Genomic DNA, 20274 nt, shown 5'->3' with positions numbered 1-20274 from the left:
GTTCATTTCGGCGTAGGGAGCAAGATTTACATGATCATAAGATAGTTTCGGTACAGTTCGGGGAATATGTTTGATATCTTCATGGAAAAGATCAATTATGTGTTGAAATGAACAAATTTGTCCATCGAAGACAGCATTGTGACGTAACAAGTTGTTCCTGGACGATTTAATCAGATGCGGCGCGTCGTAGGCACAGTAAATTTGTTGTTTCTCGTATACAAACCATGGTTGTTGTTCACTGATTCCGAGGGATTTGAAAAGAGATCGATTCGTGCTGTTCTGATCACACGTTATCATTTCGGTATCAGTCCTGTCTCAGCAACTAGCTTAACTCCTTCTTTAACAATTGTAGTTAAACGAGCTGCGTTAGCAGTACTCGCATTAAAGAAAAAACCGACTGCCTGTTTAAACCCGGACTTCATCGATTTTACCATGATAGTCAATGCATTATTAGCTCGTTGTTTTAAATTGTTGTCCTCCTTCGCAACTTTCGTGGGGAACCCCATGAAATAATCTATTTCTGCATTAGCCACGTAGGTCAGTCGCTGTGCTATCGACATCTCATCTATGACAATCGTCACTAGTTTTTCGTCTTCCGGGAGACCTGCAACACGAAGCTTCAAAAGCTGGAGTATTGATTTCGAATACCCTTCAGTCACTTTCAATTTAGATAGCCATGTACGTATCGTGTTTATCGACGGCAGAGTAAAATATTGCCGCATTTGTCGATACGCTTTGTGTGAGCAGTAATGTAGCACTATGGCCATGTTTTTCATACGGTCTGAATATCTTGCGCCACGTAATTTTCGAGTCTTATTTTTTTGCAATTCAGAGAAGATGGGATCGTACAGCTTTTCAGATCCCTCAGCCAATAATGTTTTCAATGTTTCTCTTCCACTATCACCAATCTTTCCATGGCACTTACAATTCTTTCTATATCTCCACTATAATCGTGGTCATGGGAAATATGGCTGCCATGGACTTTAGTTCGCTGTACGTTAGAAAGTGGAATAAATGTATGGTCTTCGAGGTCTTCATGCCCAACTTCTACTTCTCCAACGATATCGATCTCACTTTGATCATATTCTTGATCAACATCCATTGACGAAACATCTTCCATATTTTTTGATGAGAAATTAAGGTCGATTTCCATTGGAATCGCCATAGAAGCAAAGCTGGCATTTTGTCCTTCCGATATAGCTGGGAATAGTGAGGGGATAGCATAGCTCCGTAGTCTAAAAAAATGTATATTTTATATTATTTTGTTTTTATTTTACCTTCTCTCAATACAAACCCTTGTGACTTATTCTTAGGATTAATGAAATGGTTGTTCTTAAAATGCTTAGAACATATTTGACTGTGCTTATTTATGGCCGGATTGCGACAGAAAAGAGTCCAGACGTGCACATCCCTTGAATCATGTTTAGGGTTAGGTTATAAAGGGTGTCCACAATGAAATTGCCACACACAAAATTGATTCGCAAAATTCGAGTTTTCATCCGATTGTCATCAAATTTTCAGGGATTGAGAAATAACTATTAAACTTCATTTTACCATTTTACTCGTATTTTATTTACAGTCCATACGCAAATGCCCGCACCTTGGCCTTAACCCCGGCCATAAGATTCTGCACAACCTGTGAATCAACCGTTTTTTGCATGTAAACCCATATTTTCTTCAGTTCCTCGACTGTCTTCACTACCTTAGGTCGTTTAAGAAGGTGCTGCTTCATAATCGCCCAGTACTTCTCGATGGGGCGGAGCTCCGGAGTGTTGGGATGGTTGAACATTTTCGGCACGAAATTGACCTTATTGTCCGCATACCACTTCAGCACGTCCTTGGAGTAGTGGCATGAGGCCAAATCCGGCCAGAAGATTGTTGGGACGTTGTGGGCCTTCAGGAGAGGAAGCAGCCGCTTCTGGAGGCACTCTTTTATGTACACCTGTCCGTTCATCGTGTCCTGGGTCACGAAAGGTGCACTCCGCTTCCCGCACGTGCAGATGGCTTGCCAAACCAGGAATTTCTTCGCAAATTTGGACATCTTCTGAGTGCGGACATGCTCCGGAACGCTGAACTTATCCTTGGCCGTGAAAACAGGTTGCCGGGGATCTGTTTGAAGTCGTCCTTCACATATGTTTCGTCGTCCATGATGCAGCATTCAACTTTCGTCAGCATGTTGAGGTACAACTTCCTGGCACGGGTTTTGGCGGACTTGTTCTGCTTCTCGTCGCGATTAGGGGCCTTTTGTACCTTGAACGTTCGAAGCCCAGCCTTAGTTTTGGCCTTCTGGACAAAACTTCGGCTTAGGTGCAGCTTCTTAGCCACATCCCTAATGGAGGCGTTCGGATTTCGGTTGAAGGCCCCAACTACGCGGTTGTGATTTTTGGTGTTGTACGGAATACTTTTTCCTTCACTTCTGGGCTTCCGATCGGTGGTCAACCGTTCCTTGAACCGCTTAATCACTCGCGACACCGTGGAATTCGCGATTCCCTACGTTTTAGCGATGGAACGATGCGAGAGATCCTTGTTCTCGTGATGAATGCGCAAGATTTTATCACGCACGAGATGTTCTTTCGACTCCATTTCCGCGAGTTTTGATCACAGGATTTTTAAACTTGCAGGATGTAAATAATGCACTATGAACTAAATCCACCCAAATTTTCATTAAATTCTACCCAACGGTTAAAAAGTTAGAGCAATTTCATAGTGTGGCAATTTCATCGTGGACACCCTTTAAACATATGAATAAACTATGCAGGTACCTGTTGCGAGCAAAGATTCGGTAAAACGATGAACTTGAAAGAGGAGTTTTAACACTTAAGCAACCTGTTACAGCACACGCAATTCGTCCCATATTCTTCGTTTTTCACATTTTTTAGCAATAGAACACACAACAAACAACGATCGGCACCATAAGCATCAAGTCTATCAACAAACTGTATGAGCGTACTGTCAGCGAAACTGTCACTGTCAGTTGAATTGATGTTCAGCTTGACAAGTTAAAGGGCCAACATTACAACATGGGTCATCTTTTTGCCTTATTTAATCTAGATGTTATGCAATGTGTTGGAATTTGTGTAAGGTACCGATCTACCAAGTTGGTTGTCTTTAATAAGGAGATTTTCAACCAGACGCTGGTTCATCTCCGGCTCTACAAAGTTGAAAAGCGAAAAATGGAAATCTGTCTAGGAATTTCACGCTAAAATTTACTTACTTCTCTGATTTTCTTTGAACTACTCAAGGCTCTTGAAAAAAAAAAACTAGAAGCTTGCAGAAATTTTTATGATATTCAGCGAACTACATATAGGTTGGATGGCCCTCGAAGATTTTAAGCGTTTATCGTAGAAGCACAGACAAACAGACGTAGCTCTTCATTGTGTATCTTTGTTCATGCATTTAACGGTTGATTTGAATATTATCAGTTCCGCGAACTACTCGCCGCAGCGCTGGCATCGGATCACTTTGACGTTTCTATATATTCTATTCTATTCTAGATCGAGTTCCACATATGTTACGTGATTGTGCTCAATTATACGAGGTATAATTGCAAGAGGAAAACAGACCATTTTGAAGATTTTTCAAGAAAACAAACCTGAATCCGATATTTCTTCAACCGTCAATGTGGTCGCACAAACACCCCACATACGATACAAACGAGCACCAACCCGAGTAGGTCGTAGAGTTTTTTTTTTGTCAATTTGTTACCAACATTGATTGAATATTGATCATCTCTATAAAACATCGACCAGTGGCGTTTATAAAAAGGGAGAATACCTCTGACTATCTGCCCAGCTGCACGTCCTTTGCTCATCCGGGTTTTCCCCTACATGTATGCAATTAGAAGGTACATCGTTAAAGCCGGCAAACCGGCAATTTTGCAGTCATGATGCTGTCTGCGTGATCCGACAGTTTCCGGCTGCATCCACCTAGTTTCCATTCAGAACGTTTCCGCTTCCAGCTTTCCCTGCATTAGCAAGCGGCAAAAACATGGAAATTCAAGCAATAACAACAGAAAGAGCGTTACGTGATGACATGATGCAATCGGTGCTGCTGGCTGTGGTGCATCGTTTTTGTAGTTTGACGAGAAGGTGCTAATGGCGAAACGCTCCCTCCTATTGCATTATCGTATGTGCCAATCAATACTCAGTTTTCATCCCAGACAAATTTCGCGAAGCATTCTACCGATTGAGTGAGTGCCCTCGTCACTTGAAATTAATATCGTTCGGAATGCTCCGGCCACCCACTTGCAGTCCAGCTTGTTATTGCATCATTAAGGATTGTAAGCATGTATCGTTCCAGACCGATGAAAGATACGCGACGATTAGCCGTCTTGTTTACTTGATGATTAAAAATTATGCGTATACCAAGATTTAGCAATTAGGGTGGCTCTACTTGTGTCTTATCTTCTAGATTCCTTTCGTTTTTGGAAAGAGAGCAACCCCATTACGGTGGAAAATCTCATTAATGAATTTACGGTTCTCCTCCGTTTTCCGCAGTGAAAAACAACCAGCAGCATCCACCTTGCGGAAGTAGCACCCACGATATTTTTCCTTCAAGTGTGGGAGATTTCTGTTTACTATTTCACACACCGAGCGAGCGACCGACCGCACCGCGGATGATTCATGCTTTAGAGCATGCATTCATGCATGCTTTGCACTGCATACGTAGGTGTATGGAAAAGAAACGAGTACGAATGGTCTTGGAAGTCCCTTCCGTCAGCTGTGTGCAGTAATTGGATTATGTTGACCTGACCAAATTGACCTTTCGTTGGCCGTTCTTGTCGAATTTCTTTCAAACGTAATGGAATATGGGTTAAGTCCTTGGTGCTGTTTCCAAACTGTGTTGTGCTGAGCCGGAGTTTCTGCAAACAATTCTATTTCTATGTCATATTTTGTTTTGCTAGCAAAAGTGTCCCACTAGCCGTATGTGTCTTAATTTACTACGATTTATGAGATTATTTTCCACCCAGTAAGAATGCCGTCGGACGAACTAGCTGCTGTCGGGCTGGAGAGTTACTCTTCTCTGCTTTTCGCGAGTGGAATTGCTCGAAATGAGCGAAGAAGAGAGTAGAATGCAAAGTAAAATGAAAAAAATGAGAGAATAAGCTGTCGTGCTCCTGTCCTGAAATATTACAAAATAGGGGAAACATGTCAGAAGGGTATAACTCGAAACGTAAACAATGACTTTGCACGTCGATTTCTCTTGAATGACCACACATCCACGAAATCTGACTACACTAGCTCATAGAACAAACATGTCTCTGTCAGATGATTTAGTTAGTTTGAGTGGGTGTGTTGTCATTCGTAAGAAACCGACGATCCAAGTCATTGTTTATTTTTTGATTAAGACCCTTCTGTCATGTTTTCCTTGAATAGCAAAATTACTTATTCGTTTTATTACGTTTTCAATATTCGACTAAAACGATTACGAAAAATTCATTGTCGGTTCCGAAAAGTTTTTTTTTAAGTCCCGAATTTTCTCAATTTGATACACCAGAATGTAAGTTAACGACATCATTTTAAAGTATAAGTTAACGTATTATTGACTAAGTTTGATTTGCAGACCAAGAACCAATGCAGAGAAATGAATGGAATCAAGCATGACCGAAAGTACGTAAATCGATTTGCAAATTTTAATGACTTCACTCTATCGTATTTCAGTGAATAATTTCATTATGTTATTACTTCTCATCCTTTTTTATCGTTATTCAATTATTTTTATTACTTTATCCCTAAATAAATATAGGTTATACTGACGAAATAATTAAAAAACTTGAACAGCTCGGTAAGTATCACTGTTTTTTTTAATTGATCTTTAGGGTGAGTCAACTTTAAAACCCCATACTTCTCAATGCTTTTTGATGTGTATTAAGATCTCTATGCCAAGTGGATGCTAAACGAATGCGGTTAGGATGTGGATTTGTGGGAGAATATCATAGCTTGTATGGGAATTGACATAAAAGTATGCATTTAACTTTCAAACATTCAAAACTTACTAAATATTGGCCAAGGATACTTAAGGCATAGTGCTTGGTACATATATTCAATCTCTTTATACCTGTAGGTATAAAGCAGGGCCCTCCCTTAGCTCAGTCGATAAAGTCTGCGGCTACAAAGCAAGACCATGCTGGAGGCGGCTGGGTTCAATTCCCGGTCCGGTCTAGGAATTTTTCGGATAGGAAAATTTCTCAACTTCCCTGGGCATAGCGTATACTTGCCACACAATAATACACATGCAAAAATGGTACAGGCTAAGACAGCTTTCAATTAACAACTGTGGAAGTGCTCAAGTTGAGAGCAGACGTAAAGTTCCAGTTGAAACGTAATAGCCAAAGAAGAAGAAGATACCTGTAGGTAGGGGCCTCATAGCCTAGTCGTTAAAGGCGTGGTATTACCAAGTCAGAGGCGGTGGGTTCGATTCCCGGTCCGGTCGAGGGAATCTTTCGGGTTGGAAATTTTCTCGACTTCCTTGGGCATATAGTATCATTGTGCTTGCCACACAATATACAAATTAATGCATTGGTCGGCATAGAAAGCTCTCAATTAATAACTGTAGAAGTGCATCTAGAACACAAAGATGAGAGCAGGCAAAAGCTCGTTCAAAGAGCGTCAAAGCCATGTAGAAGATAAATACACCTGTAGGTATGCGCGAAGCACTAAGCTTAAACCGCTCTTAACTAAATTAAGAACAACTTATTGCTTCAAGAGTTGAATCGTTATGTGGTCTTCAACAAAGTCGTTGTGCATAGTTTTACCTGTCTTTGGATTTTTGTTTTATTTAAATTAACCCAAGCAGTCACGTAAAATCACCCCAAAATATGATGTTTTTTTTTAAGTATATTATTTCACTCCATTTAATTCTGATTTTTTTTTATTATAGTCACTTTAACACTCTTGGGCCCGGGGGTTAAATTCGAACTCGTGACTTTGGCGTGAGAGGAATGGATGTTAACCACTACGCCGGGGTCGCCCTTCCGGATTTTTATTGTATTTTAAAAGTAACTCTTTCTCATTCTAGTGATGTTTATACATTTTTTTTAAATATCCATGGATGTTGTTGAAAAAAGTCATGTTTGAATAGTATGTTTTTTACACGTATACTCAGCGCACCGCGATTGCTGGAAGGTTAATGTATTTTTGATTTTACTACAGGTAGATTAATTCTTTTATTTTGATTCTTCCAAACAAACTTTCAAATTCTCCCTCAAATTCAAATCGTAACCAAATTCGTATAAATTTGGCGCAATTGTTGAGGACCTTAATATATATGAAATATAAGGGAGCTGTGATCCACCATGCATATTTGACACAACCTAATGATAATATTTGCAACGATCTTCTTCTAAAACTCATCCCAAAGCAACTCTCATATCAAACTAAAACCAACCAAAAATCCGGAGAATTACTCTCACAATAGTATACATCGTAATTTTAAAAGCGGTCAGTGAATCAACTTATTGCAAAGCTCAACTAAATAGAATATATCAATTACTATGGGATGAGTTTTTAAGGCTAGAGCAACAACCGATCTTTTTTTTTATAATGATGAATAAACTGAAAAAAAAAATAACTTAATTAATAAATTGATTAGAAGTTGAAAATGAGCGAAGGACCATTAATGCGACAGATTTTAAAGTCAGACACACATCGCGTACATCGTACGGGTTAGGCAAAAGATGTGCGTCTGACTTAAAAAACTGTACCATTAATGACCCTTCGCTCATTTTCAACTTCTATTCAATTTTCATACTGCCGTACTCTAACGGAAATATCCACCTACCCTCTTCTAAAGATCATTCTCTAGCTAGTAAATTATCACACTAAAGCTTCATGTTAGCATTTCCAACCAACCCTTCACCGGGCTGTCTTTATGCCAAGCTCTGTGGATCGCATTCGCCGGTTGACTTACATTCTAATGTGTTTACTTCGGCTGGATCAGTTATCGATGAAAATTGACAGCTTTATCTTATTTTTGCTCTAACCGGAAGCCACTATCTTGCATTTCAAAATAGCGTCAAATATCAATTTCTAGTCCCTATACGTCACCTCCATTCCGAAAATAGGGTAAAGAGGGGCAAGATAAGTCAGTGATAGTTTCATGCCTATTTTTCTTTATTCTTGCACAATCATGTTTATTCATGGTGTCTTAAATGGAATCGAATTGCTGTGAATAATTTTTGATGTTTTGTTATCAACGGTTTTTGACGTAGGACTACGTCTTTGATTTCTATATGGGGGTACACTTTGTGAAAACCGAAAATGGAACATGTAACAAATTAAGAAAGATTTTGAACATTGATAACTCAGCTGCCCCTGGTCCAATTTCAATAATTTTATCACCAATCGATCATAAATATGGTTAAGCATCGATAACAATGCTTCCGAATGTTGATTTTCAACAAGAAACTATTGAAAAACTGGCAAATGTCCAGCATTGTCCAAAAGCGTCGAATTAACTAACAAATCCACCAATTACCTACATGAATATGCTGCTTCCCCAGCACAGTCATCAGAGAGTAGTAAGTAGACGAAACAAGTCGAAGTGGCATTCGCCTCCGATCCTCGGGCGCGTTCGAATAGGGAGGATGGAATTGCGTAATATTTTGCACACTCATCGCCATACTCAAAACCACACGCTGCCAACGACCACACCACTGTGTTCAGTCGTCGAAATTAGTAGCAGTGCTTTCGGCGTGTGGCGTTGAAAATTGTTCTCCAGTAACAACGAAAGGCTGCCTGCAAGCAGCGAGCTGCAGAGCCCACATAAGCAACCATCAAAGGAGGAAAAAGCTGCACCGCTATGCTATGGATCGGAATCAGTAGCTCTTCGTGAGTCGCTGCGGGTCGGTCATCTATGCCAAGCGTGTCACCCTTCCTCCAAACGACATACAGCTCTACAGCCTCATCCGTGTTGAACACCCAGCTCAGAATTACTCAACCATCACTACAAAACGGTTCATTCCAGGGCCACCAAAAATGTGTTAAAGAGTATTATTTGGACATTGGTCAACGTCATCAGTTCCCGCAAGCAGCTAGCTATCAAGGCTCAACCTGTCTATAGAAGGTGTGGAATTGTAGGCCTGAATATATTGGTGCGATTAGTTTTTCCTCGGCTTTCATTCCGCACGATTCGTTTCTTTCGTTTAATCAATCACTCTTGTAGTGACGTCGAAAAGATTGTTTCAATCGGCGCTTACATATGACATTTAATGTGGATTATAGAATTTTTTGTATGTTACCAAAATGTATGAATGGTTTGCCACTAAATATTGAGATAATTTATTGATTATTGAATTATCACACCATGAAAAAGCAGCCTGTTTGTGAGTTTTTGCCTGTATTCAAGTAAGGAGTTATCATAAAAAACAAATCGCCGGCGGGTATTTCCCGGCGACTTTACAAATAAATAAAATCAAACAAAATCATCATGCAGAACTAACTAAGATTTATTTTACTTCATATTTCACAAAATTGCTTTCGAGTGTTAAGACATCGTCTCCCGCAAAGTTTACATTTTTCCCTCTACCAACACATACATCAGGGCTAGATAGATCTCCACAGGATCTATAGAATCCACGCAATTTCAAAAACCAAAATGCACAGCATTACGAAAAGAGGTCAGGTTTCGACCAATAGCAGATAGATTATAATTCTAAACAAGCCAAACGATTGGAAATTTATCTAACAAACTGCTTAAATGAACACTTAGTTAATTTTCAATAGGTCACTATTGAAAAATTTCAAATGTCCTACTGTTGCAATGGTGATCAAAATTATCACCGAATGTCTGAAAACAGCGCATCCCCTAACGCAGACTTAAAAATCGAATTCGATGCGGTCCCACTGAATGGTGCTCTTTCAATCACCGTAAGTGGTTGTGTGCAGTTCAGCAGCAGCAGTAGGAGTGCTTTCAACAACAACAACGAAAGGCTGCCTGCAAGCATCAAGCTGCAGAGCTCATATGAGCAACCATAGAGAAGGAAGCAGAAGTCCCACGGCAAGGCTAGGATCGGAATCAGTAGCTCGTAGTGCTCAGCTCAGCATTACTCAACCATCACTACAAAACTATCCTTTTCAGGACCACCATAAATTTGTTAAGAGTATTATTTGGACATTGGTCAAGGTCATCAGTTCCCGCAAGCAGCTCAGCTAGCTATCATGGCTCAACCTGGTCTCTATAGAAGGTGTGGAATTGTAGGCCCGAATGTATTGGTGAGATTAATCATCGTCCGACCATTTTCCAGAACACGCTGGTAGAAAGTGTTAAAAATCCACATTGAATTTGAGAGAAGTGGGAATAATTCGCTTTGGTTGTATATTCAGTCCCCAGAAAGCCAATAAAATCAAATTTGTGAGAAAATTAGCTCTCACGAATTCAATCTCTCGAAGTCCCTCCTTTTTTACATATTCTGCACAAACGATACTTTTCGCCTGGCCCCATTCATATAATTCGGAAGGAAATCCTGTGAGGGGTGAATTTAATACACTTAAATACCAAAATGCACAAAACTTAAAAATTCATAAATAACAAAAAATTCAAAATACACCTTTTAAAGTCGATTAGATGAATCGAAAATACTCAAGTTGACAGTCCCTTGGATTCTCTTCATCACCTTTCTCTTTGAAATAAACTACAAATTTGATACGCCTACAAACAAAAAACGGAAAGAGTTACGATAATTGATCAATTAAAAGAACTAAATGTTCACATTTGTTCCGTCCACTAGCGGTCCTACGTCAAGCTTCTGTTCTTGCCCCTAGGCACAGACCCTTCTCCTTTTTTTCTATAAAAATATGCATAGTAAAATGTCAGCTTTCCTTAGGCAATACACGCCATCAGCAATACGTGACAGGGTGAACCATACGCTTATTTAAAATTAAAAAAAACATGTATTTAAATATACATACATTATTTATCCATCGCATCATATACAAAGATTGACATATTGCATAGAAATATTACAATAAATAAAAAAAAAAACATGTTGTTTCACCTTTACTGCGGCAAAACGAATCATTTTGAAAGGAGCAGAATAGGCCATCTATCAACCTAAGCTTTGTTTTGGATTTGAGGTGCATTGCGACTAGAAACACTAGAATAAGAGACCAGCGGAGACACTGTTATGATTCCAATCGAACTGTCAAAAGCGGTTCCAATCTGATATGTTTACAAATGGTTTGTTTCAATTAGGGAGGAGTATTGAAATCGTTTAACAATCACTCATGTACTCGATCGTCTGTGCATTGGCGAAGTCACTCGCAAGCAGTTACAAATGCAAGTGATGCCAGGATTACTTTGATGTTTATCTTGTTGCCAAATTCATGTTTTTTTTCTCCGCTGGTCTCTTATTCCAGTGTTTCTAATTGCGACGTTTTTGGCATTGCGAGACAGACGGTACACTATCGGCTGATAAATTAATTTCAGTTCTATAAAACTGCCAAGAAAGTAGCCTAATCATGATCCTTGGTCGTGATATACATTCTATAAATTGTTATCCTAAAAATGTATTGAAAAAAGGTGAATAGAAGCTGTTTTTTTAGTTTGCTGAGCATGGTAAATGCTGACTTCGTCAAATCATTTATCTATTATCGTGTGGGTGGGGTAAATAAAGTCTAAGAATGCTTAATGTTGGCCACCCGATGTCCACAGAAACGCGAAGGCCGATGTCGCTGCCGATAATGGGTAAAAGTATTGATGTTGCCGACATTAAATTTTATCCTGCATTTTCATCATTGTTGACATACACTCAATGTTTTGACAAGGTTTAACATTTTAATTTTAATTTTTGGTGACTGACCCTTCTTGCCCCATCTTGCTCCGCGCTTATTCAAAGGCCACATAAAAAAATTAAATCTTGTTCAAAAAAGTATTATGTATCACATTTTTTTCTTGTAGGAGGGTTGCATAGTACTTCATTCTGTCAGAGTATAAAGGGTGATACGGTCAAAATTTGGTCAAGGGAAAACGCGTGTAAATCGGTGAAATCGTTTATTTAAAAAATCAAATTAAATTTCTTTTTCAAGTTCAATTAGTATAAAATTCAGGAAAAATATTCAGTTAGGCTTCCGCTTTTCCATTGCCTTGAACTGCTGCTCGCCCTTAGCAGTTTTTTTGGTCTTCTTTAGGTTCCGCTTGACAATAGCCCAGTATTTCTCAATTGAGCGGAGCTCTGGCGTGTTGGGAGGGTTCTTGTCCTTGGGAACCACCTGCACGTTGTTGGCGGCGTACCACTCCATGGCCTTTTTACCGTAATGGCAAGATGCCAAATCCGGCCAAAACAGTACGGAACAACCGTGTTTCTTCAGGAAAGGCAGCAGACGTTTATTCAAACACTCTTTCACGTAAATTTCTTGGTTGACAGTCCCGGAAGCTATGAAAATGCTGCTTTTCAAGCCACAGGTACAGATGGCTTGCCAAACCAGATATTTCTTTGCGAACTTTGACAGTTTCATGTGCTTGAAAACATCTGCTACCTTTCCCCTTCCCTTTGCCGTATAAAACTCCTGTCCCGGAAGCTGCTTGTAGTCGGCTTTGACGTAGGTTTCGTCGTCCATTACCACGCAGTCAAACTTCGTCAGCATCGTCGTGTACAGCCTCCGGGATCGCGCTTTGGCCGTCGTATTTTGTTTATCATCGCGATTTGGAGTCACTACCTTCTTTTAAGTCGATAGTCCGGCTCGTTTTTTGGCTCGATGCAGGGTTGTAGACGATACACCCAGCTTATTTGCGGCATCTCGGAGAGAGAGGTTAGGGTTTCGCTTGAAACTACCGGCAACTCTCTTTGTCGTCTCAGCGGCTTCCGGTTTTCGATTTCCCCCCGATCCAGACTTCCTGGCTGTCGACAAACGTTCCCCAAACACTTTAATTACATTTGTAACGGTTGATTTGGAAACTTTTAGCGATTTTGCCAACTTTGCGTGCGAGTAGCTCGGATTTTCGTGATACGCGAGCAAAATTTTGATACGCTGCTCTTCTTGCTTGGACGGTATTTTGACAACTGAAGAGTGAATTCCAAAATCAAAATAGGAGCAACATTCTACACACACACACCTTCAAAATGAGGGGTGTTCAGGTTTTTTAAATGCAAAATTGAAAGAAATACGTCAAGTTGATATTGAACAAATTTTGACCGTATCACCCTTTACCATTAATAGCCCCCGAATAACATCACAGAGAAAGATATCACATGATCCTTTGGTGACCTATCTTGCCTCCCTCCCCCCCCCCCTACCCTACCCATATTGTGAGGTAAACCATGGCCCACTTAGTAATGAAACAACATGATTTGGGTCTATTTCGAATATGAATTATCGGATTTGAAATCGGTTTTCACTCAAGTGCATACTATTCCTGGTTACTCGAAATTCTCGAACTTTTTCCTTAATATTACTGACTCCAAAACAAGAGCGTTTTATAAACTCAAAAAACACTGTTATTGCTATTGTCGATGTCAACAAATACACGTCAAAAGCTTCGCAATACGTCTACTACGAGCGCTGTAATAAGCAAAAAAAAGTCCATTACTAAGTTTGCCATGCTTTATTTACCGGTTTTCCACAGTTTATCTCTAAGCAAAAGCTGCCTCTAGGATTTCAAAAAGGCGTTAGTCATCAATTTATGGTACCTACACGTCACCCCGATTCCAAAATTATCCATATTGTGAGGTAGTTGGCGGTTTTGTAAAGTTTGTCTCTAATCAGATCCACCACCTCGGATTTTAAAACAGCATCTGATATTGATTTCCGGACCCTACGCGTTAACTCGACTTCAAAAATATCAATATTGTGGGTTATCTGACAGTATTTCCAAGTTTCTCTATATCCAGAAGCCGCCATCTTGGATTTCAAAACGGCGTTAGATATCTATTTCTGGTCTCTGCACGTCATTCTGATTCCAAAAATACCCATATTGTGGGGTATTTGACAATATTTCCCAATTTCAGTGTAACTATAGTCCGCCATCTTATTATGCTTACTTTTATTATTATTTTGCTAACCCTTATTATTACGGTAGTTATTTTATTTATTATGCTTATTCATATTACACATGGATCTCGATTTTGGAAACCCAGCTGTTTCATCTATGTGTCAAATCGAATTTTTTTCCACTTGTGCTAAAATTACGTAATATAATTTAAAGAACTTTCTAGCGTGTAGATTCATCACATTTAGCATAATTTAAAATAAAATGTGATTTTTGAACAATTTCAGAAAATTTAAATTTTAATTTATTTAAATTATTTTATTTGTTACGTCTATTCTTTATTTTTGTTATTCCTTCTTTTATTATTACAGTATAGTTATTCTTATTCTCATAATTGTTATATTTTTTGTTATATTCATTATGCTAATTCTTATAACAATTGGGTTAAATACCCTAGTGTACGTCATAGTAAGCGCAAAACACTTTTGCTCTCAACCACTTAACAAATAGTAGAATGTTTCAATCAACTTCTAAATGGATTTACCAATCGCATCGGTTGATTACCAAATGAGTAACAAATTGTTGTGATAATGATAAAATCCTTACACCACTATTTGACGCCCATTCCGTCATACGGTTTCAATTCCGGCAGAACACATTGAAATGCCATTGAAATCCATTCGGCACACGAGTGCAGGCTGAAAAAATGGTGTTGCTCGGCGCACTTGATTTGTTTTTGAGAAGAATGAATGTAATCATTCATTTGATGCGTTTTCATAATAATAAATTGTTTTGTAGCTTTTGAAGTAAACTGCCATACCAAGGGCTCGATTGATTCGGCGAATTTATTGATTTATTTGATGTTTCGGCTCGATATGACGGAAATAGGCGTTTATGCCGTAGATATTCCCTACCCTATCCTAATTTAATAAAAATCTACACCTCGATGCGAGCACGATGCCAGGAACAAAATTTTGCCCCGCATCGGCTTCACGTCGGAGTGTCATTGTGATAGGAATACGCTCAAAAGCGAAAATCGACACCCCGATGAAAGCCCGATGCGCCATGCAAAATTTTGTTCCACATCGGAGTCACATCAGTGCTACAAACCGAGCGAGAGCACGCTCTCGAGGTCTACAATTCCGATGTTTTGGTTGCAAATTAGCACGATACAAGGGGTCAAATCGGACTGTTTTATCGGACTTACGTCAGGCCGATAGTCCGATGCATCGGTTTCTCATCGGAGTCGCATCGGACCGACAATTCTTACTGGGCACTCGCACGCTTATGTTTTCGCCCGTGTTTATCTCTTCGCTCTTGCTCTACTCCGACTCTCACAACCACTTGCTCGCATTCACTGAATGGTTGGGCTCGTCTGTATGGGTGTTGGTGTTGTTCTGCGATTTGTTTTACGAGGTTCAGTTGGCAGCTCCGACTGTCAAACTCGTCACTCGATTTATTATCATTTCGCACCTTCCTTGCCCAGTGTTTTATGCGATTTGTGTATTTACAAATTTGGCCGATCTGCAACTGTTTATTCCACACCGGTATGTTTACAAATTAATCGGCCATCGACGCCCATCGCCGCCAAACGGTTGAGGAGAAAAGACTGCCGTTGTGCTACCGGAACAAGTGGTCGTCGCTAGAAGAAAATGTCACTACGCAATGGGGGCCATGTACGATGGGCGTTTGACCTCGCTAGTTGGCGACCCAGTTTGACGGATTTGCTGCTGGCGACGTCGTGCATCCAACCGGAGGAGAAGGCACGGCTGGCCAAATTTGTGTTTCGCGATGATTTCAACGCTTCACTGATCGGACGGTTGATGATGCGGCGGTTCGTCCATCTGGCTACCGGGCTGCAGTACGATCAGATCCAGTTCGATCGGGATCTGAAGGGGAAACCGTTTCTGAAGAACGAAGGCTACGTGATCGATTTTAACGTTTCCCATCAGGGGCGTTACTCGGTGCTGGCAGGGTTGGTGACAGCTAGGGATGGGCCGACTGATGGAAAAGTGCCAAAGATTGGCGTTGACGTGATGAAAATCGAGTACAGCGGAGGAAAACCGTTGGGGGAATTTTTCAGACTGATGAATCGGAACTTTTCGGACGACGAGTGGCGGTACATCAGGAGTCAACCGAATGAGGCGGAACAGCTGGAGGCATTTATGCGGAATTGGTGTTTGAAGGAGAGTTACGTTAAGAACGTTGGCGTTGGAATAACGGTTGATTTGCGGAAGATTAATTTCGCAATCGGAAGCAAGGTGTTGGATAGGAAGAAGGTTGTCTGTGATAGCACACTGAAGCTGAACGATGTACTGTTCAGGGACTGGCGTTTCGAGGAATCTCTTATCGATAAGAACCACTGCGTAGCCGTGGCGTTGGAAAATTTCCCCTTAGATGCCGACCTAACTGAAAATTGTTTCGAAATTATCGGTTTCGATACACTGGTGGAAGGCCATAAGCCGCTTTTGGCAATCGATGAACATTACTGTGGCGGTATTATCAATAAGGAATATAAGAAATCTAAATAAAGTTGTTTTTATATTTTTGCAATCGTTCTAAATTCGCCTAGTTCATTGACTTGATGACGAATATTGATAAAACTAAGCAATGTAATCGCGGTTATCCATAAACCACTAGGCATAATGTCGCGGGGATTAACGAGGGCTAGTCACGAAAATCCACCCCGACAGCCATTACTATGATTCCTATTGGGGCCACACATTTGGGGTTTTTTTGGCAAACTTCCTCCTAATGGCACAAACAAAAACTAGAGTAGCTGCGCTAGGGCTTGTTTGATCTATACTCGAATTACAACTGTTGTTCTGCCCATTCCTTCTTCCAGCTATCAGTCGTTGCGCTCATAGTCTTCGCTTGTTGGACAGGTGTAAAGTTTCAGCACGACACGTTGCCGCTGCTTCTAGGTCGAAAAGTCAAACCGTTTCGAGGATGGAAACAATTTTCGCGAACACGGAGAACCGTCCTCAACGCTGTCGGCGGAAAAGTTTATCAAATTACGCTAAAAGCCACACCGCTGCTGTTGCTGCTACAGGATGGGTGCACTTTTGGTTAATTTCCTGTTGACACGCGAACAGTCACTGACTTTGAGTTATTTTTCCGATTTACGTGAAATAGTGGGAGTTGGGATTTGTTCAACAAGGATTCGGAACAAGTCCCTTATGGATTCGACATGGTTGTTAAGGCGTAAGTTAGCGGTTATCTCATGGGAATATCGCAATATCGTACCAATGCGGACATTTTTTTGCCTTAGAGGGACGGCCGACGACTGCTCACTTTGCTTCGCTGGCAGTTGTTGGGATGGTTATGGCTGTATGGTTCGGTTCGTATGCGAGGATAATGATGTGTTTACACATGTGTTCACATTTAACGTTCGTTAATAGTTCCTTTTAGTGGTTAGTGGATGATTGATTTCTTCTTGGTTTTGTTTTCGTGGATGAAAAAACAAGGCTGAGGATAAGTATGAAAATAATGGTGGTCATATTTTTGTTTATTCCTCAGCAGCCGCTGTTAGCCAACTCTACAGCACCTTGTCAATTTTCTTCAATTTCCGCTTGATAATTGCTCAAAAAGTATCGATTGAGATAATTGGAGCCGATTGGATGGATTCATTACCTTTCTGGACAAAATCCACTCCGTTGTCACGATACCTCTAAACCCAACAAACAATTGCCTATTGAAGAAACGACTTTTAGACGATTTTATTCCACTTCATGCTTAATAATACTTGTACTATTTTTAATAATAACTTCTGTTCAGGCTTTGTTCACACAAATCTGGAGAATTTATTCAACCACAACATTGAAATATTTGGTACTGAATAAGGTATGTCGAGAAGCTTTTATTCGACTTATAAGAGTTGAAACAGAGCTTATTCGATCAAATTTTTGATTATTAAGCGTTTATTAGACATCATTAGGTACTTCCTTAAACAGCGGTGTTATAAAGGTGTATATAGACGCTTGATTCTCATGTGAAATAATGTTTAATTAGACACTATTATACATTTATTAAACGATTATTCAACTACGGGATACTTTATCCGAAAATAAGAACGGGACAGAGCATGGTTGTTCTCGTTAGTGATTGTTGTGGTGTCATTATTTCTGTCGAAGCACGCACCCTTCCTCCACACATAGATCATAGAAAATTTATTACATACATACATACATACATATACACACATGTCGTTAGATGGGATTCGAACCATGATCTTCCGATCACCAGCCGCTTGCCTTGCCATCTGAGCTATCCTAGAATACATCATATGGGCAGCTAAATAAGCAATTAAAGCTTGAATCTGTATACCTATCAGCACTCCCTGCCGTAACTCTAGCTAATTCAAGGAGATGTGAGAATGATTAAATCATTAATAGTTGTTTTACATGAGACCAATGTTACTTCTCCATCTCTCTAATTTCGATGGAAATGATGCTGGGCTTTTCTTTTAGATAGATCTATGAATTGGTTGTCTTGAGTGATACGATCTATGATTACGATTTAAATAAATTAGGCGTAGAAAATAAATATAAAAAAGGGTTTAGGTTGGGATTGAACTCGCGACCTTATACTTGGAAAGTGGAAACGGTAACCACTATGCTACCAATTTCGTTTTGTTGTTAGCCTGAAGCAGTACTGTGCACGTGCTGTGGAATAATGAATGAATATGCCGTTTGTAAAGCATTTACAAAGCAAAAAATTAAAACATGGACGCATAGTGGTATAAGAGCTATTATGCTGACTGTATTCACCTTCATTCAGCAATATTGTTAAGCAATGCAATGGAATCTAATAATGGAGCTAGAAAGCAATTATTATACGTATAATAAAGCATGTTATTGAATCAATTTAAAACAGTCGAATTAAAGCGTCAATGTATGTGCAAATTACACTTATTCAGTTTACTATTAGATCCAACTTCTGGTTCTGAATCAGGAAGACAGTCAACGTTTATAAAGCTTTTAATAAGTAAATTCAAGAGCAAATTTTCATTATGTCGTAAGTAACATTCGCACCAATCCGAGAAAAATAAAGTTTTGTTTTGATGACCGAAAAGTTATTCCTATTTCCAAGTAAACACATATAATCTCATAGTGATAGCAATGTTTAACATATTTAGCAGAGTTTTAATCATACAAACGCAAATCGCTAGCTTTCATGCTAAAAATACTGGTTTTTGAGTCAAAAGTTATTATACGTCGTTCGGTGGCCCCTATTGTTACTTAAGTCAAAGTGTATTTACCAGGATATTCGGGAGTATTATCAATTACGTCTCCTTACGTGCAGCCCATTCATCATTTTAGGACCACCGAAATCATCTTATCAACAAACAGTTCGATTTATTCACTTTAATAATGAGAAAGCGAAACGACGAACGTACACTTTTCACGGGTTTCTCAGCGCTGTTACTTAAGTCAAACGGCATCTCCATAGAAATTGGGTGACTTAAGTAACATCGAAAACTATTTTGATCGGAAGGTGATTACGTCAAAAAGCAATTTGACTGGTAAATAAATTTAACAATGGGATTTGATCCTATATTCGGACAGTATATAGTGTAATAGCAGGAGAATCGATTGGCACTGATAGCTCGACTTTGTTTACCTTTGTTACTTTCGACGTAATGAAAATTTGCTCTTGAATTAGTCATATCAGAATAAACGGCGGAATAAAGGCGCATCTTTCGATCTCAATGAGCTTTTTTCAGCACATAATTCGACATCCTGTTTTATTCAGCAATGTACACTGTTATACAGCATTTATTCAATGTGTATGCTTATTTGTGAATTGTTTGTTGGGAAATAGATCCCAGCATTAGTGACAGCTTGCCCAAACTGGCAAAAGCTTCACAGGTTCTGTGTGTGTCTTAATTAACGGTAGAATGCGTCCATCGTCCAAGTCCTTCGTCTTTTTTGTGACAAAAATCTAAGCTTTTGCGAACTTGCCGGGCACATCTCGTCGTACAGTGGAAATTTTAAGGTATTCTTGATTTTTAGAGCTGACCACGTCATATAGGGGTCGGCGATGGCAACCTCTCGAACTTAATTGAATTATGTGTAAACAGTTGATTTAATCAACTCTCTGCTCTACTCTGTTATTGCCAGATGAGCTATAATTACACAGAGAACCAATAGACAATGCTTAGGACTAGAATTCATCCTCCTGGTGATCTTAAATTAGGCAATACCAGCACCGGCCGCGTCCGAACGCAGATCAAAAAAGGAATGGGTAGGAATGTGTTGACGTGACACTCGTTTTGATGGAAACCGAGGAGTCCTCTACATTTCCACGAGCAATTACTGGGATGTTGGGTAAGAGGGTTGGGTTTGTAGC

General features: G+C 39.8%; 3 protein-coding genes across 4 annotated transcripts in view; all 3 read left to right on the top strand.

Annotated features, from left to right (window-relative positions):
• Positions 1-20274, top strand: part of LOC135710557 (circumsporozoite protein-like) — a 257106-nt gene that overhangs the window by 86064 nt on the left and 150768 nt on the right. The gene's annotated exons all lie outside the window — the stretch shown is intronic.
• The window catches only part of Nrx-IV (neurexin-4), a 79873-nt gene that overhangs the window by 29133 nt on the left and 30466 nt on the right, over positions 1-20274 (top strand). The window lies entirely within an intron of this gene.
• On the top strand, positions 15359-16476 carry LOC135710515 (L-aminoadipate-semialdehyde dehydrogenase-phosphopantetheinyl transferase). The gene has a single exon (XM_065233116.1). It carries the CDS (start codon positions 15576-15578, stop codon positions 16452-16454), a length of 879 nt encoding a protein of 292 aa, XP_065089188.1. The 5' UTR covers positions 15359-15575; the 3' UTR covers positions 16455-16476.

This window comes from Ochlerotatus camptorhynchus, unplaced genomic scaffold (genome assembly GCF_037179485.1).
Source record: "Ochlerotatus camptorhynchus isolate MF236.1 unplaced genomic scaffold, CSIRO-AGI_Acam_v1.1 ptg000391l, whole genome shotgun sequence".
Classification (NCBI taxonomy): Eukaryota; Metazoa; Arthropoda; class Insecta; order Diptera; family Culicidae; genus Ochlerotatus; species Ochlerotatus camptorhynchus.
The sequence above is the reverse complement of the archived record's forward strand: the minus strand, read 5'-3'. Positions and strand labels throughout refer to the sequence as shown.